The sequence below is a fragment of the Zeus faber genome (genome assembly GCF_960531495.2).
Source record: "Zeus faber genome assembly, chromosome: 8".
In the NCBI taxonomy this organism is placed as follows: Eukaryota; Metazoa; Chordata; class Actinopteri; order Zeiformes; family Zeidae; genus Zeus; species Zeus faber.
In genome coordinates, this window is record NC_137195.1 from 25,113,347 (window position 1) to 25,135,817 (window position 22,471).

At 45.0% G+C, this 22,471-nt stretch overlaps 1 protein-coding gene across 2 annotated transcripts in view; it reads left to right on the forward strand.

Moving 5' to 3' along the window:
* cdkal1 (CDK5 regulatory subunit associated protein 1-like 1) overlaps nucleotides 1-22,471 on the forward strand; it is a 300,473-nt gene that overhangs the window by 227,456 nt on the left and 50,546 nt on the right. For both annotated transcript variants that reach the window (XM_080004992.1, XM_080004993.1), the window contains exon 12: nucleotides 7,321-7,383. In XM_080004992.1, coding sequence (XP_079861118.1) covers nucleotides 7,321-7,383 — 63 coding nt within the window. The remainder of the gene's footprint in view (nucleotides 1-7,320; nucleotides 7,384-22,471) is intronic.

The window sequence follows — 22,471 nt, forward strand, 5'->3', positions numbered from 1 at the left end:
TACAGAACATTTCCAGCGCTCCGAGGGGTTCCATTCAGAAGGAAGAGTGCTGACAATAATAGATATGTGCTCTTTTACACTCGTTTCCTCCTTCCCCACCTCCATTTTCCGCTCTACCTTTTTTTGGGGCTCATTTCATTCTGCCGCGCGAGTTTGCACATGCTCGCCAATCAAACACGTGTTTGTGTTTACACTCTGACTGAACACCTCTCCCCCGGCGATGTGTCTGGACACGCTTTGAGACTGGGCTTAAATTCTCAGCTGCAATCGCTGCTCTCATATCGAGCAACCCAGTAATGTGCAAGCAACCATCAGCTACAGTATTTATAGTTAACACACTGCTCTGTGGAAAAGTCGACTGTGATTGGTCTATAGCGGCAATCGGTGGTGAGTTTTTTCTGAATAAGGACCACTGTCTGTTAACAATGACTGTTGTCACGGGCGACCACTTCTCGGTCTGTGTTCACGTAACTAGTGGAACTGTATATGCCGAGTTACAAAGCTCTGCATACTAGTTAGAAAGTAATTTAAAATCAATATTCCACCTCAATTTGTTCTTCTATTTAGTAAGTAGCCTTTTAGTTAGTAGGATAATGTGCGGACAGCCGGTCATTATTGCAAAAAAACCAGCTTCAGAGCAAAACAAGTGATCAACCCTGATCACCCAGTCTAGGGTTGTTTTGCAATAATAACCGGCCAGCAGCACATTATCCTTTACATATACAGGTGTGTGTGTGTGTGTGTGTGTGTGTGTGTGTGTGTGTGTGTGTGTGTGTGTGTGTGTGTGTGTGTGTGTGTGTGTGTGTGTGTGTGTGTGTGTGTGTGTGTGTGTGTGTGCGTGCGTGTTTACATATGTATATTTACATATGTATGTGTTTACATATATAGGGGATCACAGTTACCTTTTTTGTCTCATATGTCGATCCATCCTCATCAGCTTGTATTTAAATGAAAGCTGCCAGGCTGTACAGATGGAGGCAGCCATTCTCTATTAACTACAGGGAGGCCTTGTGAGTGTCTGGGCCGACATGCTCTACGCTGGGCCTCATACCAGTTAGCACATGGACACTACACACCCACTGCTGTCCTCTGCAGTAGATGGGTTTAACAAACACGCGCACACACACACACAAAGGACATACAGTACGCACCACAGGGCATTGCCATTCTGACTGCAATCCTAAGGGGTTTGTGCACTAACACATATATGCAGCAGTGGGTAGGGTATTGTCAGCGCTAACATCTGTCCGTCATTACAGGAAGACTCAAGGGTACAGACTATACAGCCAGTGGCTTTTATAGCCTAAGGCAAGATCACGGTTACCTTGCCCCCCTATAACACACAAATGCGTGCCGCCGATAGCTTTAACACAGTTTCAGGCTTTAGGCGGCAGTACAGGTAGGTATTGATTCCCCTGGGTTCATATACACACATAGATCCACCTTGCTCACAAACGTCTCTGCTGGTTATTTTCCTGCCCATGGGACAACGAGTGGGGGATTCCAGAAACAAACTGTCATAAGGGTACCTCATTGACTGCTGCTGTATGTCGCCACTATGCGTCTGCTCGTCCGCCATATTGGAGCGGTCAGATCCACTAGTAACAAATCCGATGTGTATTGAGAGATGCAAACTTCCCTCCAGAATCGACAGTAACTCGCTTGATTTTTAACCGATTTTCATCAAATTTGGTTTGTTATAAATGTAAGGAAATTAACATGACAGTGGTTTCTTATTGGAATTTAATTCAGTTAGTGGGGCCGATCGTTTCATGTTTGTTCATTCACTATCATGTTTAAAGGAAGAAGGTATCATCCTCATATTGCACTTTATATTAACAATTGATTATTGAATATTTTCTTTTTTTAGAATAAATAGAAAACAAAGTTATATTCTTGTTGTTTTTTTCGTTTTTTGCTGATCCGAAAAAATGAGCCGATCTGTGACTCAAAACCGTGATACGATCCGAACCAAGAGCTTTGTGATCTGTTGCACTCTTAACAGCAGCAGAAAACTGACAAGTGCAAGTCAAGGTCCAAACACATTAAAAAAAATAATAATAATAATATTTATTGTGGTGATAATAACGGTATTATCGTAACGACAGTCCAAAGTGTCCTATTTGAAGATGAACGTGCTTGAGTTCAAGTTTCATGTGTGTGTGTGCGCACAAGTGTGTGTGTGTGCGCACGTCTGTGTCTGTATGTCCCTGTATGCCTTTGTACTGTAGAGTGTGTGTGTGTGTGTGTGTGTGTGTGTGTGTGTGTGTGTGTGTGTGTGTGTGTGTCTGTGTGTGTGTGTGTGTGTGTGTGTGTGTGTGTGTGTGTGTGTGTGTGTTTGTATGCACGTCCATGTCGTGTCACTTCCCGGTAGAGGCAGCATCCGTCTCCGGCGGCACGAACAGATGGACCCCATTGTAACAACAATCTTTCATCATCACCACGGTGACAGGCCCGCATTCACACACACACTGAGTTGTCCGTTTCTGGGTTGTCACTACACAGGCGCGACAGCATGCTAGATTAACTTCTCTGGGTGATTGACCACACACACACCACATACACACACACACACATAATTATGTAAGGATAAGCTTTGTGCTCAAGTAGAGCACTTCAAAATTCAACGTGCGCAATGAAAGTACATGGGGAAGTTACGGGTCCTTAAACATCAACATTGAGATCGTGTAGAAATATCATCTCAAAATGATTTGCCTGAATTACATACAGCCAGACAGTAAAACATTTAGTGTTTCTACTGCAGCTCAAAGTTTCTTGACTCGCGTTGGCTTTTCCAAACCATAATTAAAATCTAGCTTTGGACGTCATTCCTTAGGTGATGAAGCAAATTTGACATTACTCAGGACGTGGCCGGTTGTGTACTCGTTTGAAGCCTGTTCGGCATCGAGGGACAGCAGTAGGAGGACAAGCTCTGGCTCAATGGTTGTGTGGGGAGAACAGTCAGCCCAAACTAAAACGGATAAGAACTGCAATTTGGAGCTGATCAAATCCAATGAGACGGGAGAATCTGGGCGTTGAGGAGCACTCATGGAGGGATTTCTCTCCCAAAAAAGTAATTGACCGAGGGGAGGTTGGGGTGTTAAAGAAGTGGGTGGGGGGAGCATGGAACGGGCTGAAAAAGAGAAGATGAGCTGGGTCTATGTATGTGTGTTTGGGGAGGGATGGAGAGAGAAGATAGTGGAGAGCTGAAGACCAGGGGAGGATGGACAGAGCAGCTGGCGGAATCATCATGTGCTCTATCTCTCTATTCTGTCCATTCTTTTCGGATCGTCTCTCCCGATTTCTTTTAGATCTATTCTTCCTCACTCCTCTCCTTCCCCAACCTCTGCCTTTAGGCCTCATTCACAAAACTTAATTGGAAGTCTTCTTACTGTTCCTGACAGAACATCAGATATCATATACAGTATATCATATAATATGTTGTGGCTGTGGTGTGAGGATGGGATGCTTTGAGCAGCCACACCTGACCTGGATCTAGGTGTTTGGGTCAGGGTGGCTGCATTGCTCATTGGTTGGGCAAACGAGCAGCAGGTTAAAACCCCCATCCTCACACACACTCAGGAGAGGAGCCCTGTCATGGCATGTCCCATCTGCTCCTGGCTAATTCCACCTAGCCTCCTCTCTACAATAAACTGGTGTCTACAACCCATTGTCGTCTGTTCCGGAGGGCCCTGAAAACACCACTCGGGCTGCGTGTGGTAGGCAGAACTGCCACATATATACACTATATATTGAACAGCTTCAAAAGCATGAAGACTTTAACGGCCGTGTGCAAAAGATCCAATTGGCAAGGGAAATTTACCCGTTCACTTTCTCCATTGTTCATTTTCCCAAGTGTGCCAATGAAACCAAATGCGCCATTGCTTTTAAATTTTACCGTGCATTCTTGGGCCCCTATAGACAATTATTAATCACTTTAGAGAGAGAGAGAGAGAGAGAGAGAGAAAGAGATGGAGATCATGGTTGTAAATGACAGCAATGTACTGACCACATACCCTATATTTGTTAATTTATTGTTTGGTGTCTATGTTTAAAAAAGCACTATTACCTTAATGATTTTTCTGTTAAAGCACAACTTCAAAATTGTGACTTTTCCCTTTAAAATAAAACAGCACATTTTTATTTCTGTAAATTGTCTATTTATTACCAAAGCATTTATATCTGTTACAGCTCTGTTATAGTCGCCACAAGCGAGCCTGTGGCTCATACCGCGTACACTACCAGGGAGCTTGAGACTATTTGCGTGGTGCCGTGTAGATGCCGTGGCGATATTCTCCTGAAAGACCGGTGGCGCTGTGCACAAACCACCAGGGGAAACTGAAGACGTCCTGAGGGTGGGATCTGAATAACTAGAAAAAAGCAGTAAAATTGAAATACAAAGTGTTAAATGTATATGTATATTTATCGTATAAATTATATTGTATTGTATAATAATTTATGGGTTTTTTATATATAGTCGGGATTTTGTGCGAAATGTCAGTGTCAACATTACAGAGACGTACCGAGGTATTACAATGATGGCGCTCTCTGCTTCCATGAATTCAGTGCCATCTGGTTATTTTTGTGGTCACACATGGATGGATTGTACAGATTGTACCTGCGGACCTTTTCTTCTCCCTTCCTTTGGACGTGTCCATCTTGAATTACCTGAAGCGCACGGTGCGGAGTTCCAAAAATTGGGGGGTGTATGCGCGTCATCGCGCAAAACCTCCATGTGGCGCTGTCACGAGCAACCGTAATGACGTCATTTATGGCGCGTGCACTAAACGACTACAGCTGCGATGACTTTAAACCAGGCTTAATACAGTTCAAATGGAAAAAATACGAATGTGTTGCATTGCATGTCGATTTTGTGATCCTAGATGTTGTGCTGGTGCTCCTGAAATTTTCAGTAGGGAGCACCAGTGCTGCTAGTGGGGAAAAGTTAGTCTGGAGCCCTGGAATAAGCCCGTGTGGTTAAAATTTGGACCCAAACCTAATCTTTTCTGTTTTGTTAAGCTAACTGCAAAAGTGCCCCGGCCTTCCTTTCCTCCCCCTCTCCTCCTCCCTCATTTACACTCTCCAAGCCCATGGCTGTGAGAGCGACCCGCTGCATAGGCTGCTCCTTTAATGAGGTTTGCTTCGTTACAATGACATTTTGTGTTTAGGGAGACTACAGCTGGACTACCAGAGATGGAAAACCAGTTTGGGGGTGAAGGGAAAGCTGGCTGTCGATCAACCCCCTTTGGTCTCATATCTACACAAACCCATTTTGTGATGGGCTCTAAGTCCAGCCACTTGAATCCTAGATGCAGATGAGAAGCAGATGCAACCTACCCCCTTAGCGAGACCAGTGTGTATATGTATACCTTGTATCCTCAAATAGTGACCGGGACGTTTGTTTACCTCAACTGCAGAAGGTACCACGGCTTGATCGGAAGCAGGCAGACTTTTATATCTAAAACCAAAGCAATACTCTCTCACTGAATTTTAAATCAAACATCTGGTCCGTCCGCCTGGGAACGTGATCCTCAAATTCAGTACATCTCAAATAAAAACACACTGTTTTTATTGTAAGAGATTCTTTGACATTTCTCAGCACTCGTATTTATTTTTTCTGTTCGGAGACACGGGGCCCAGTGGTGAACTGGAGATCAATCTCTCTCCATTTAGCGATCAACTGTTCTGATCCTGATCCAAGGCGGAGCGTCCCTCAAATGGGTTTAAAATGTTCGTTTCATGCAAGTAGACAAGAAACAAATAAATAGAAATAAATACACGGGAGGGGAACTGGCACAGGGAGGCACTGTCTCCTGTTCGCGCGTGGTATGGCAGAGACCGGACTCGTCTGGGACTCCTCCTGGTGAAAGATCTTGTAACGTGTGAGCCTCCGTCGCCGATCAGTCATGTAGTGTGAAAACCACAAAACTGCAAGAGTCCCGATCACAAGACAGAAGGTTGTGTAGTGTGAACAGTACAGCGATCTGACGATTTTGAAAGTCGTGTAGTGTGCCCATGGCACGAGTTAGGTTTAGGTTAAGCACAATGAGGAATCCAGAACAACAAAGTGTTGAAAATAGAATGATTATATCATTTATTAATTGAATGCAGGGGAAATACACACTGTGCTTAGCTGCACATTACTGTATATAATAGGCACCGGGTGTTTATCCATCCTTGTTTTAATTCCCCCGGTCTGTATTTGAGGCAGGCCTGTATTTGTTTGTGTCGACCACGCCCCCGGCGTTTTTTAGAAGCTCGGTTTTTATTTGAGGAAACACGCTATACATCCATACATGCTTCCTGCCCCCCCTACAGCCAGACAAGGCCCAATCAGCGGGATAATTAGCACTCTTTTGTAACCATGTCTGCCCCGTCTAACTGATTGCATTAACGACCGCCACACATCAAACGCTCGGCGTCTGTGCCTTTTTATTTATTTATTTATTTTTTTATCTGCATCTCATTACGCGTCGGGGAGGACGAACAAGGTGAAGGCCCGAGCTTTGAGCCGGCAGAAAAATTTGAATTCTTTATTTATTTATTCATTTTTCTCCATCTCTCTCAAGGAGCTGGTGGGAGAATAACATGTGTTTCGCTTCTTCACTCATTCCGTATTTCGGTAATTGCGCGCAGCATTTCCGATGGGCAACGCTTAATCGGCCGCAGTGATTTTAATGTTTTACTTTTGTTTCCGTCAAATTGAGGTAAGTTTAACGTTGTTAAGCGCTGTATCATGCATACGTTTGTTCCCTTTAAAAGAGTCATAGTGTACATTCATATGTTTTTGACATTTTGAGCATTGTTGTATCAAACCCCCCCCCCCCCCTTTTTTTTTTTTTTTTTTGACCTGATACTTGCTACACGTAAACATTAAAATGACTGACAGGGTGTTTCAAGACCACGTTTTCATTTACATCTTCATGCCTAAGACAACCCCATCAACAAACGGAAGCGGCGGAACCTCTGGAGAAACCTGCGTGAAAAATCCAATCACTGTCCGATTAGATGCGCTTGTTTTCAATCTTAATCTTTCATTTTAATCGTGGTGAGATGATACATTAGTGACAGCTTTTTCGATGGAGACGACAGACTTCACAGGAGGAACCAAACCCCAAGTGGCTATGAATAGACGCCGTCCATCCGGCACACGCGGGTGACAGATTGTTTATGTTCTTTAACTTATTTGATTCTTGGTTTTATGTTTGTCTGACTGTAACCTATTTGAATATGGGCCGTTGAGTTTCGTCTGTCAGTAAACGATCAATACCTGCATATGAATTTATTTATTTTTTTCTTTCTGTTTGTTTTTGCTTACAGAAGAAGCAAAGGACGAAGGAGTTGTCCCAGCTCTTCCACTCCTACAACCCCTACGACCACGAGGTAGGAGGCTTGTCTCTATGTCGTCCTGTCCTGCCCCCTCTCCCTCTGCCATCCAAGACTTGAGTTCTAACATAGAATTTCCGCAGAGTTTGACATGAATTTGGTGTATTTTAATACTCCAAATCGCCATGTAGTCCAAAGTGATCATCCTCTCCCTCATTTTATTCTTGGCCATCGTGTTCAACCGCCTAGGATCACCCTCCTAGATTTGACGCTCGTACTGACCAATATGTCCAGTGGCCGCGTTGAAGGGAACGCCCTCAAGACCCTCGGAACAGACGCTTGTCTGCTTTACGGGGGGACGTCATACATCACAGTTACCATGGTCGTCACTGAGCGTCTCTTCCCACGAACGAAACATGAGTCGATATCACCCAAAACAGGGTGTGCTATCCCAAAATTAGTACGACCTGTTGTGGCCCCCCCCCCCCCCCGCCATTGATTCAGACAACGATGCAGTGTAGAATTTAATTGAAGTCCTCATTGTGGCTGTCAGACCACCCAACTTACCGTAGACATCTGACAGTTTAATAAGTTTTACCTTCCAAGTTTATGCCTCGAGTGTTTTTTTTTTTTTTTTTTTTTCTTCTTAGCGTCTTACATTTCCCCCCCGCCCATTGTCATTTTATACGCTGACGGTAATTAATAGAATATGAGAGAGCTCACGTTTTCACTTTGGCAGGTACAGAGCTGTGCCTCCCACACATTTAAGCACAACACCACACAAAAATTCTCACACACACACACACACACACACACACACACACACACTTCGCCTTACACTTACACACACACACACACACACACACACACACACACACACACACACACACAAGAAAAAATGTTCCTCCACTCCCACAGCCGTAAACACAGCAGCATACACACAAGTGCTTGTCAAACTGAGATTGTACTTGTGTAAGTGCGATACCGCGAGGCTATGTTTGTACAACATTAGCACGTCCGCATCCAAATTAGATACTTGGTATTTGTGATCATGCCCGTTCCGAACGGACGGTTCCCCGAGGAATTGCCAAGCCCTGCACTGCGATGCTGCGTGCCCTGCAAAGTCTGCCTTCCTTCTACTTTTGTTTATTTTGTTGGTTTTTATTTATTTATCCATTTTTACACACAGCGTGCCGGCTCGTGAGCATTAGATTCCCCCAAGAACCAAAAAATAAATGGAAAGGGTTGCAATATCGACATTTTTTTTTTCTTTAGGGCTGTCGAACGATTACAATAATTTATCATTATAAATCATGAATAATCGCGATTCATAAAGTTGATTGTGATTAATCGCAAATGGAATGCGGAACACCCCTTCCCATCTAGCATTAAACTCTGTCATATGACTATAATACCTGCAGTATCACTAACATCCATGCATAAACCCGTACGTCCTTATCTCCTTTATAAGATCCCGGTCTTTGTTTTCCTCCCAGGTAGTTTTTGCCGTCATACGCTCCTATCTATGGAAACTCTGAAAGCGAAGGAGATATTTTTCTTGAGCCCAAAAATTCTCACTTTTTTTTTGTTATTATGGCTGAGCTCGGTGTTGAAGATACTGAACTGTTTTCTCTTTGAAACAACTCCTTTTAACAAGCCACTGGAAAAAAAAACCCCAAATAAAAACATTTTGTCATGTCTGGTGACAAGCTTTAACGGTTTCACATCTTTGCCGTCCAGTTCATTGTAAAATAAAAAGAAGATGGAAAGAAATTCCAAGCAGTAGAATTGAAGGGTACCAGCCTGCTCTTTAAGTGAAGCAATTACTGTGTGTATGATTGTCTAATGTTACACATGAGAGTCATGAGACCTCCAACACAACCAGAAAAAGAGGTGAAAATTGGACCAAAACACAAAAATAGATGCTTTTGCGAAGCCTCTTTACGTAGCCTTCAGTCATAATTTGTAGGTATTCCTTAATGGACCATTCCCACCATGTCTTCGCAATGCATTTCTAATGTTTACAGCATACATTAATAAGCAAATAAACGCGCTTTGATAAACATGCCCCTGCTTATTTACCACGCTAATGTACGGTCACGCCCATGGGAATCCATTTCGAAACGAAAATGTCAAGGCGGCTCAACCTTTGTTGAGACCATACAGCCATTAGATACGTAAATACCTTCCGTCTGGTACCGTAATGTCTCTCATTCTCCATGCACTTACTTTGCCGTCTGGCCTAAAAACGCACTGTTTATTCATGGACGCTGTGTGTTTACCAGTTTGAAACCAGCACGTTCTGCAGTGTCTGTTTGAGGGCGGCGACTCTCGTCAAAGCGGTGAAGAAAAGGGAAATACGTCGCTATGTTTAAGCCGTTGAACATGCTAATCCCAGTATGGACAAGCAGAAGGGGAAGAAGAAGGCATTAATGAAGCGCCGGGTGCGGGGATGGTTGGGCGCTGCAGGCTACCGTCCAACAGAAACAACACATGCAAATTAGCTAATTGCTGCTGTTGTTCAGACACAGTCCCCTCGGTGCGAGAGGCAAAAAAAAAAACCAGGGATGTCAAAAAAAAAACACCCCCCCTCCCTCCCTCTCTCTCTCTCTTAATAGAGTGTAAGAGCTTTCCATGAATTGTGCCTTTCCATACGAGCACCCATGTGAATTTATCTGTATGCTGGTGTGTGTTTGGGATGATGAATGTGAAGTATCCTATGGCCAGATGGTGCCGAACCAGGTCTATCCATCAGCACTGAAAAGACCAGTGGACAGAAAGCTGGCAGGGCACTTTGTCGGGGGCCGAGGCCCCACACTGGACACACACACACACACACACACACACACACACACACACACACACACACACACACACACACACACACACACACACACACACACAGCACAGGCAGGGGCCATAGAAAATGGCATAGGCTGAGGCTCACAGTCAATTGCTCAAGGCAAAGTATTTGTGTGTGTGTGTGCGCGTGTGCGTGTGCGTGCGTGCGTGCGTGCGCCTGTATGTAATATTGGGGTCTCATCTTTGACACATGGACCTTTTTATCTTTAATTTTTTCCAAGATAATATTGTAATTATCGGAGCTAATTTTTACAACTGGAATGCGGTAGTTTTAGTTTGTTCAATTTTCCAGATGTTTTCTTAATATTAATCATGTAATTCACTCGTACGTCGACAATTTTTGATTTTAGGTAGGTAGATCGATCCATCCATCCCAGAGGTAAATTGCACTGTCACAGCACCGATAATAAAGTAATAACAATAAAACTATAAAATAAATAACTAAATACTAGAAAAATTGGCGATTTAAAACAACCTACAATTTGACTTAAATATAGAAATAGAACAGGAGAAACTGGCAATATACAATAAACCTAAAAAAATAAACAATATATCTCTCTATTGACAATTCACTGAAAAAAATATGGAAATTGGGGGGGGGGGGGGGGGATTGGAAGTTGTGCAAGTTTGCATACATATATGAAACAGTATCTGTGCATATACTGGGTATACCAGGTGAAAAAGAAAATGGTTATAATAAATAATTAAGAATAATATATTATTATAAAAATATCATATACTGTATATGGTTTTGCAAAAGATGAGTATTCCACATGTCTGACTCTGGTCATGCAGGTCAGGCCACACAATTATTTATTATTTTGCGTCGTGTTCATCAGAGAAATCTTTTTTTTTTTTTTTTTTTTTTGGTCACAGTTTTTGTCAACAGAATGAAAGACTGTATTGGAAACTAACCCAAACACTCACAGCTGCGTTCAGCAGAGGACCCAGCGGCGTCCGAGTCAACACTAACATCCTGAGATATTTGAAGCTGATCTGACGTTAGATGCCTCGCTCAGTAGCTCTCAAGGCGGCATAAATCGGGATGCCCTTTGACCCCTGTCAACCCCAGTGTAACCCGGCGGGTCTCAAGCTGGAGAAACCAGTGGTCCAAACTGGTGCTCCACACTTCGTCGTCGTCCTAAGATCACATCACAATCAGCAAATGTTGTTTTCTTTTTAATCACCACCTTCCTTTCAAGAGAGAAAAAAAAAAAGAAAATACCCGTTTCCAGCGCTGAATAGATGCGATTGTTCAAATGAGCGAATTGCAATTATGCTTCGGAAAGGATTTGAACGCTTTTTATGTAGTGGGAAAAAAAAAGTATGGCTGATGAGAACAAAAAAACCCAGTGGACGTACAAATGCGTCTCGAATTGGTGGTGATTGAAAGCGGAAGCGCACAATGCGTCTCGTCCCCTCCTGCATTCCGAGCGCTGACACCCACGACTCGACAAAATGCTGGATCGACCTTCCCCGCAGCCCAAGGATGGACTCAACAAAGCTGCAGAGAAGTGAAGCAACGGGACGAGACTTGAATGTGGAAAATCAGAACTACTGTAAGACAAGAAAAAGTAGAAGAGAAGTAACAATGGTAAAATCACTGGTGCTACACTGACTCCTGTGTGTGTGTGTGTGTGTGTGTGTGTGTGTGTGTGTGTGTGTGTGTGTGTGTGTGTGTGTGTGTGTGTGTGTGTGTGTGTGTGTGTGTGTGTGTGTGTGTGTGGAAAAAATTACAACACCCCATCTCTCGGGCGGGCTGCCATGTCATCCGATGTCATTTTATTTATTCATTTTGGTTTCCCAGAAGACTTGGGCCTTCCCATCAACTCCCATCATGCTTCAGTCATTCCCAACAGACAGCCTGTGTGTGGTGTGGTGTGTGTGTGTCACAGCACTGCCGTACAACACACCCAAAATGCGCACACACACACTTCCACGTGCACCGAGCCATGTTTACGGGCACTGCGGACGAGAAGGGAGGTGACAGTTTTCCCCACAGCGAACGATGAGGGACAAGCTGTCAACATGGCCTGTTGCACCTGCCACAGTCGCGGGCGGGCGGGCGGGCGGGCGGGCGGGCGGGCGGGCGGGCGGGCGGGCGGGCGGGCGGGCAGAGAGAGAGAGAGAGAGAGAGAGAGAGAGAGAGAGAGAGAGAGAGAGAGAGAGAGAGAGAGAGAGAGAGAGAGAGAGAGAGAGAGAGAGAGAGAGAGAGAGAGAGAGAGAGAGAGAGAGAGAGAGAGAGAGATCAACAATGGAGGAGAGGAAATGAGGGTGGGGATGGGGTGTGACGACGGAAATCGACGCGCACATTGGAATCCCAACCTGTCCAAACCGGGGCGATCCCTCGGATCGCCCCGGTATAGACCTGACATGTTTATTTTAGCGTTTGAAAGAAACAAAAAGATAGATGTTAATTAAGCCTCCCCTCCCTTTCTCGTTTTCTTCCTCCGAACAAACCTGTCGTCGATTTTTTTGTTTGGCCTTTTCATTCAACGTCATTAAACCAGACAATTAGCCCGCTGCTTGGTTTTTTGTGCTCTCTAATGACTCCGCCGTGAAATCCTTTTTTTTTTTTTTATTTACATTCTTAGCCCTCATTTTCCCCATTGTTTTAGAAAAGATAACCTTTTGCCTCTCGCTAACTTGACATTTACATTTCCATTTTTTTCTTTTTTTACTTTCCTTCCTCCCAGACTGCTCACTCTTCTTCTCTGTTAATTAACCCGCTATTCACGGCGAGAGTATAAGGGAAGTACGGAGAAAAGGGTGGAGGTGGGGACGGGCGAGAAAAAAAAGGAAAGGGAGTTTCCACCGGTTGTTCTCCGTAAAACCTCTCCGCTGGTCCGCTGCCAGGAGAATACAACGCAACGGAGTCCCGTTGTTTTTCCGCCAGGAGACAAGGCTCTTTATTCTGTGTGGCGTGGAGAAACCAAAGATGTTTCTTGTCTTCCTAGACCCGAATGGCGAAGGCGTATGTCTGAAGAGCCGTCACGCGTCCGCCGAAAAAAGGTCCTCGGCCGTCCTTAGCGGGTTTTTCCAATCCCCCCCCTCCCCCAGCCTTAATCCTCCAGATGTTGTGAGAGAAGCGAGCCAAGCTGTTTAAACTGAAGGTCAGCGCAGACTCAAAAGAGGCAGGTGTAAAATTCAACCAGGACCGCCTGAATCAGGCGGGGTCCCCCGAGTTTTGTGTTTCGGCGGGGGTGGAGGGGGGGCGGGGCAGCTGTGACTGACATTTGGCAGGGGTGCAGCGACAGTTGGCTCCAAAGGTCAGCACAAAGGTCAGGACGGCACTCAAGGTGTAGTTTTGGCCTCCCGGTGGTACGTGTCTGAAGTACATGACCATTTGTTTGTTTTATTTGGATTATGAGACAGAAGCCCCAAAACTTGGGGGTCTTCTTGATTTCTTTCTTTCTTTCTTTTTTTTTTTTTTTTTTGTTCATTTCTGTCAAGCCCCACCACCCTGTCCACCTTGCCTGTCCCTTCACCTCTCGCTCTGCCCTCCTCCTCAAGTCTTCATTCAATGGGTTGTCGTCAAGGCTCTCTCCTCCCTCTCTAATGACAATGGCCCTGAAGGAAGCGGTAGGAGAGAGAGGGAGAGAGAGACAGAGAGAGAGAGAGACAGAGAGAGAGAGGGAGAGAGGGAGCGAGAGACACACATCACTATCGTTGCGGTCCACTTAGCATTGTGATAATTGCTAAAGGCTGCTCTGCTACCAACCCTCCTAATTACAACAATCTGCTATGAATGGAGGCCTGATCACTATACGCGAGCCGCACAAAGGTCTATATTTGAAATGTCTCTCCTAATGCGCCCATTCTCTCTCTCCGTCTTCCGACATCTCAGCCTGTCCGCCTCAGATGCGCCAAGATTCTTTGTGTGTGCCAAGACACACCAGGGTTTACGTTCTATGAGATGGAACATCTCATGCTTGACATCGTCCCTTGAGATGTTGCGCCCAAAGGTGCCGCTCTCAGCTATTCCTGGCCCAAGTGGCTTATGGAAGGTGTCTGGGAGGTATGCCGACACCCACACACACACTTGTTTATGTTCGTGTCAGACTGATGGATTGTGGGTGATTTCCTCTCTCCTGTGCGCCCTCTTCTTCGCACTACATGTCCGCCGGAGATACAGGCCGACTCTCTTTTGTTTTTCCTCCACTTCAGGAAATCCATCCATCCATCTTCTATCTGCCTTGTCCCGCTCAGGGTAGCGCTGCACATGTATGAGCGTCAGCCTCCGCCACTTATTGCGAGTGACTGGCCGCCTTGTGTGTTAGCGCTTATGAGCATGCCTTTGAAAAGGTGACAAGTGATTATTTTATGATGTTTTTTTCCTGCAGTTCCAGAGATACCTACGATTCTGAGACGGGGTAACCTGGCTGGCCTGCCCAACCCCATTTTCTCCCTCTCTTGGTAACAACTTAGCCGGCTTTTCATTTTGGTTAGTGGTAAGGGACAGCATGCTTTAATCCAAAGGCTTCAAAGTCACTGCGGAGCATTGTTGTTGAGCGAGAGCTGGCTGATGGTGCTCATTGGCTGTCACCTCATGAAGCGCTCGCATGCGGAGGTTCTCCTATCCAAGTCCAAAGACATTAAATAGTAAGTTCCCAATTTTCATAACCTACGTATAGGTTGTAGGTTATAAAAGAGAAAGTCTGATGCCAACCGCTGTTTGTTTGTAACCAGGATTTACATTGAATTGCATGGACAACATTAGAAGATCCAGGTACATTGCAGTGCACCTACATTAAATGTGTCTGTTTTGAATTCGGGCTGGGCAATATATAAAAAATCAAATATCACAATATTTTCTGACCAATGCCTCGATATCGCTAATGTGACGATGTTGTGGTGCATTTATAAGGTATTCGCACACACATTGACCTCACTGTTGTGATCGTAAAAAACAAGATCTGCAACATGTCTAGCAGCTCTCATATTTTGAATGTGAAGCTCCAGAGGTCAAGTTGTCGACTAGAGCCTTGATTGTCATCAAGTGTCAACGTCGGATCACTCAGAAAGCGGTTATGTCCTTCGATAAATGTTAACAGTGATGTATTTATATATAGGTTCAAAATACCAAACATACCAATACGACAAGGAATTGACGCACACACCTTTGAGCCATGCACTCATGGATTTGGTCGGTATTTGCGTGTAAGCCAGTGTGAGCTAACTGGCCTATTTTCATCTGCAGGCCATGGAAACCATTTAAGAGGCAATATCAGAATTATGTTTCATGTATACGTGCGAACCCCGCGGTCAAATTATTAAAAGTTGTGCGCACGTCACGCACACCCCATAGAGGTCAAATGCCCCGCTCCTATGTTATTCACCGCTAATGAAGTAAAGTGAAACTAGGCCCTGCATGTCCTGCAGTGACGCTAACTCATTATTCATATCATAGATGGATGTGTAGCACTTTGATGTACCATCCGCACCCTTTGCATAGGCTAATTGTGGTTAATTTGCTTGGAACGTAGGTCCTGTCCTCTAGTTATGGCCCTATACGTTCACAGCGAACTTATTGGAAGGTCGTATAGGAGCCAATTACGAAGACTTCACTGTCGGGCACAATGTCGTCATAATGCTCCCTCATAAGTGGGTTTGCACACATATAAACACACACACACACACACACAGAAGCATTGAGTTATACACTCAACGCGGATTAGGGCATTATGTATATCAATGCTCCCAGCTGCGTGCTTGTCTGGTGTTGCGGTTAAATGACTTGAATTGATAGAAAGATGCCTCGCCTTCAGACACTGCCAGGGGTTTTGGCCTTGAGTCTGTTCACGCCTAATATTTTTGTTGATTCTAAAGCTTTCCGAGCGGGATAAAGAACAAGACAAAAAAAGAGTACAGGTTGAAATCGAGAAATGCCAATCTCATTCATAAATAACGGTAGTTGAACTGCCTATATTTGTCTTTTTCGGTGTGGGAACAAGAAAAAACCAAACAAAGTACTTTTTCTAGGTATCTAGACTGTTGGTCCTTCTATAGATTATCATTTTTTTTTATCATATAGCTACTTCAGCTTGATTGTGATATACTACATTCATACTAGCACCAGGACTCTATGTGATATATGAAATTAGATTAGTCAATGAAACCCATTTTCGCCCTTTGTCTGATATTTCCGACCACGCCAAAGCGAGATTGTCACAGTGGCCGGTGAGCTCCAGCAGCCTGTGAAATTGTTCCGTCCATGTAAAATAAAGCATGTTAAACTATACCGTTCACATACTTTTTAACCTCCTATATCTAGTTAAAGCCCTTGTGAAAATGAAATTGAAGTCGCCCACCACCCCCGTCCACCCCATCTTCAACACTGAGTCCTGTAATGGCTTGTTGATTGCTTCCATTTATCGGCCTGTTGGTTAGAAGGTGTGAAGTCTACAGCTACACACACACGCGACGCACACACACACACACACACACACACACACACACACACATATAGTCCACACACAAACAAACATGCCCGCACAGTTCCCCAAGGCACGCGGCGACAAATGGACCTGGAGCGGCATTGGGTCAAGTCAACAAAGCCTCTGCTTCTGCATCCTTTTATCTGCACGCTGGCTGATTGACACCTGAATGCAGAGCAAAAAGGAGACAAAGGTAGAGGGAAGATGAGAGAGAGAGAGAGAGAGAGAGAGAGAGAGAGAGAGAGAGAGAGAGAGAGAGAGAGAGAGAGAGAGAGAGAGAGAGATATGTAATGGGGCTGGGGTTGCTAAATGGTCTCTTAGAAAGCAGTGTGAATGCTTTCTTATTCATTCAAAGCCCCCCCCCCCACACACACACACACACTTATACACGTACACACACATACACTTCGGGGCAACCCATTTAGGGTAGGTGCACGGAACACGTAAATGCGCGCGCGCACACACACTGGTGGGTTTGAGTTTGTCATCACCCACCGCCCCGGTGACAGCTGAGGGGTCGCTGCCTGGGTGTTTGTCTTTGTGCATCCTCTCTCTCTCTCTCTCTCTCTCTCTCTCTCTCTCTCTCTCTCTCTCTCTCTCTCTCTCTCTCTCTCTCTCTCTCCCCCCTAGAAATAGTCACCTTTTTTTTTGGATTTTATGATTTGAATGATCCGTTTGGTTATTCTCCATTTGGGGTTGGGCTTTGGTTTTTCCTCCTTGTTTTTTCTCCCAAAAAACCAAACCAAAAACATGATTAAAAAAAAAAATAATAATAATAAAAATTCTATTTCCTTCCCTCACTGGAACGTTCCGCAGCGTGGCGGGTGTTTGATGTTATTTAAGACGCAGATTGTGGCTCTCGTGGATTAGCCCGGTGGTTACCAGGGAGTCTTTTGCCCCTCAGTTATTTGTTTGTTTGTTTGTTTGTTTGTTAGCTCACTTATTGTTATTATTATTTTGCTCTCCTAATAAAGCCTGCGTTTAGTTTAGTAGATAAATTTAATCAGCCATAATTAATGTTTGGTTTTTTGTTTATTTTCTCTCCTCCCAGATGTGCGGCGTGGAATTTAATTTCCCCCTCTGAAAATAACAAACCTAATATTAACTATTCTATCCAACAGAGAGAAAAAGAAGTGTGTGTGTGTGTGTGTGTGTGTGTGTGTGTGCACGTCTGCGTGCGTGCGTGCGCATGCGTGCATGTTTTTGCTCTTGAAGGCATTCTCAGTCCCATTTCAACCCCTGCTATTGGTTCCACTTCCCCTCAAGCCTTGACAAGAGTGACCCTGCTCAGAAAACTCAGCGGACCTGTGCGCGCGCACACACACACACACCAATCCACAGGGAGACGCACACACTCAGGTATATATAGAAATATGCTGGTGGAGCCGGAGGTTATTTTTTTGCCCCCCCCCCCCCATCTCCTGACCACCAATACACACACACACACACACACACACACACACACACACACACACAGAAGCGCGTTCGCCCAATCTGCTGTGGAATTAATTGTGTGGACGCTGATAGATGCATACTACTGCCCCCCACTTCCTTTGTTAACAGCTGTAACTGCTCATTCAACAAGCTCCGAGCAGCTTATCACAGGCGCTAAATAACGCTTTAACACCACTCTGAATCTCGCCTCCACCATTGATCCGTTGGGTGCGTTTTCTCACGGCGGTCAGCGGTGGCAGATGAATTGGGACGGTTGCCATATGGGGTGACCGTTTGTCCATCTCCGAACTTATCATTATTATATATATTTATTCATTTTTTACTATAAGTTCAGGACCGCAGGCAGGCATCAAACAATGCCGTATGTCTTAAGATTGAGAGGTTTTTTGTCTTGGAGGGGTGGGGGGGTGGGGGGTGGGGCGTTGTGTTGCTATTTTGCAGGGCACATTCATCTCTCGCCCCCCAACCCGCCCGTCCGACCGCCCAACCACCCGAGGCTAACGGCATCGATCTGAGCTATCCTGCCACATCTGCTTACTATTTGTGAACTCGGCAATCAGCGAGCAACCTCGCACGGAAAACAGACATCGACGGACCCACAAACACGCAATAACTCCGGGTGGAAGAGCGAGGGGTTTGTACTCCACACACACACACACACACACACACGAGAACTGAGCACACAGAGGACGCTGTAAATGAGCTGTGCGTATAGGGCCAAATGTTGTGGTATCACCACTGGTAAAAGGCTCTCATTCTCATTACGGCAGCGATAGAAAAACTGGGGCACAGCAGGGGAGGAAAAGTGATACATTAACTGTCAAACTGCACTGTGCATCTATCTGTTTGTGTGTGTGTGTGTGTGTGTGTGTGTGTGTGTGTGTGTGTGTGCGTGTGCGTGTGCACACACCGGCGTACGTCTTCCTCTTTGTTCCACGTATGGGGAGGCGGTGGGGGACACGCTTGGAAGTGTCTTTGTGAGAGGAGGAGAGGTGGTTTGCAGTGAGTTTAACTTTTTTTTTTTTTTGTTTTGTTTTGGATGCCGTACCAAACGGTAGCGGCGCTGTGCATTTCATTTCCCATTTCCAGGGTCCATTAGTTTCAGAATACTTTCCAACGGCGCTCGGATTTAAGCATAACAGCGTCAAGCGGCAGTGGTATTTTTCCGTGTTGGTTTTCGAGCCTTTTGCGCGGCACGTTGGTCGTTTGGACACTCAGAGTATGCAACCTTGAGGCCCAGCCACAAAATACTGATTTTGTAAAGAAAGCAGCTTGTTTCCAAAGAGATGGAATACAGTGCACAAAGCACCTTCTCAAGCAGACCTCTGTCCCAGGAATCATTGATAAACAATGAACCATTCTGTAATCATTTGAAAACACGCTTCCTTATTCAATGGGAAAAGAAAAAAAAGTCTGTCGGTCGAGAAATAAATTGATACGATTGATTTCAGGAACAGATGGACAAAACTTTTTTTTTTTTTTTTTTTTTTTGCTTTGCTGTGCATCTCGCAGCTGTGGCGCTGGGCTTCGCATCGGTACAGACCGCGGCGTTGGCCGGGTTGCGGAGCTACGCTAAGTGTCGGGTAACCAAGAACTTTTCTTTCCTCCTACTCGGAGTTTCTGTGAACCGTTCAGTTTCCAGGCAAGATTCTGCGCTTGTGGAATCAGATATCTGCAGGGGGGCTTGTTTACCGAATGAGACTTCTCCATTAATGTAAAGAGAGCTAAAGGCTTTTATTTCTGTTTATTATTGTTTTTGTCCTTTCCGTACTTTGAAGAAACAATTGGTCCTTCTCCGCCTCTCAAGGACGCGCCGCGTTTGGCTGATATTGCGCCGCCGCCGCCGCACTGCCGCTGTGTGATATGAAAGGCACAGCGCCATTACTCACCGCCTGCGCCGCAGAGCCGCGTACAAGACACAAAAGGCATCCGTCTGCAAAGGGTGAAGAGGGAAAAGTATTTTACCTCACCGGGAAACAAGGGAAGAACACAAAAGATTGAAATGTAATTTTTCTTTTCTTTTCAAAGTGCACACAATTGAATCATAGGGAGGGGGGGGGGGGGCAAAGTGACACAGTAACCCCTGCATTTAACAGCCTCAACACCCTTTCACATCTCACAGCTCGCCTGTTAATTTGTCCACATAATCTTCACCAGTCGCCCCTTCCATGTGCTCCGTATAGATTAGTTTGTTTGCTTGTTGTGCTGAAGGGCTGTTAATTGGCTGTTTGGACTAATAAATAGCTGTAATTAACAGACATTGTGAGTCTTGTGTGTTGTATCTATGTGTGCATGAACGCTTGTGCGGGAGTCTCAGGCGGAACTACGCCGCCAGTTTTAAAGAACCGCAAGCGCTGTTTGTCATCGACGACAGCCTCTGGTTAATCGCTTTGAACCAGACCGGCATTTGTTAACCTCCAGATCAGGGAAGGTGTGACAAGTGACGGGGACTGTACGAGTTGAAACGAAGACCACAGCAGTTCATTACACTGGATATTCCCGCCTGGAAAGCTTTATAAAGAATGGGGAGTGGCAGGTAGGCCTGGTGGTGTTAAAATGAAGCTGTCACTCTGAGCTCACAGGCTCCCGTCTTTGTCTCTATTGACAACGGTGCGTCCCACGCAAAAGTGTCAATACGAGTTAGATTATTACATGGGTTATGTTTGCGCACGTATCACAAGAGGTGGCGGATATTTCACGCTTACCGTATGTTTTTCAGTTGTATCATTGTGCTTTTAAAGACCTCATCGTGAGCTGCTTCTGGTTTTGCCATGGTACCCGTTGCTTCCTCCCAGAGTTTACCTTCAACAGGTGAGGGAGGAGGAGAAAGATCTCCCCAACCTCAAAACTCTGGCGGTGGACAATCGGTGGTCGTCTTTTCCTCTCCATTATTGATGGTAGCTTAGTCGCTCCGGCTAAATTGACGAGCGGTCGACACGCAAAGTGTTCAGGTGTTCCAAGTTCCTAAAAGAAGGAACTGTTTTTATCCCTTAATCAGGAGATAGTCTGCTTTGTCCAACTGACACGGTACAGGCCACGGCCGCTTCAGCTTCTACGGTTGAGGGCGAGTTTGCATTCCCCGTCCACCTTTTCTTTTTCTCTGGACTGTTTTTTCTCTCTCTCTCTCTCTCTCTCTCTCTCACTCCCCCCCATTTTTCCATCTCATCCAACTCCTCCACCTGTCCTCACCTGCAGGACTCTGCATTTTTAGTCAAGTGGATGACAAGAAACCAGACTGTGTATCTCTGACTGTATTTCCATTTCCACCCTCTTTCTTTCTTTCTTTCTTTCTTTCTTTCTTTCTTTCTTTCTTTCTTTTTCTTTCTTTTCGTTGTACACCTGCTCTTGAGGGGATTTTTTTTCTTTCTCCTTCGATCCTTCTTTTCCTCCATTTTTCCTCCCCAGTCTTTGAAGACGTGTTGATATACGAGAGTCCAGACTTGTCGAAGCCGGTCGTGGAGCGTTTGAAGTGTCGGCAGTCAACAGGGCTGATTGTAAAAGCGGAGCAGATAAAAGGCAGGATTTTCTCTCTGTCTCTTTTAACGGTTCCTTTTATCACGGATAAATAATATGTTTGTTTTTTTTGTTTTTTTTCCTCTCATGCTCGTAACTCATCCATGGGAAGGACTGTGCGACGCGAAGGTGAACGAAGCAAAGACGAGGGCGTTCATTGACACTTCTCTCTCTCTCTTGTATCTCGCCGTCCCTCTCTCTCGGCCTACACTCCTACTTGCACACTCTGTCGCACTCACATAAACGCACCAGAGCACGCGTGCGGCCAATCAGTCTTCCCTTTTCGTCTCCGTGTGTCGTCCTTTGACGGATCGATGGCTGATTTACACCCGAGCAGCAGTACAAAGTGGCCCTCGGGCAGCCACGTACGCGTAAAATCATTCCTGTTGTCCGGCCCTCAGACATCATCAGATCCTCTTTCCACATTTAACTGAAAGAAGTAAAGGAGAGACGTGTAGACACAAACGATTGGACTCAGCAGATCAACACGTAAAGATGAACAAAGCAGCAACGACAGCAAAGAGTCAAAGAGGTACAGATATAAAAGGCATGAGATATACACCGCGTTACAAAATATTATGCAAATGATATTTTTCTCAGATTTTCCTAAATATTCGATGCAAATGACAGTATAATTTTCAAGTCATCAACCGTTAGGGTATAATTCCAATGTTATTGAACAAACCTCCCAATGATAACAGTATTTGAACTGAAAATGGTCATTTGTTGAATTTGCAGCATTAGGAGGTCATATTTACACAAATCAAAAGCTTTTTCAATCAAAAACATCTTAACAGGCCAAGTTACATGTTAATATAGGAGCCTTCTTTGATATCACCTTCACAGTTCTTGCATCCATTTAACTTGTGAGTTTTTGG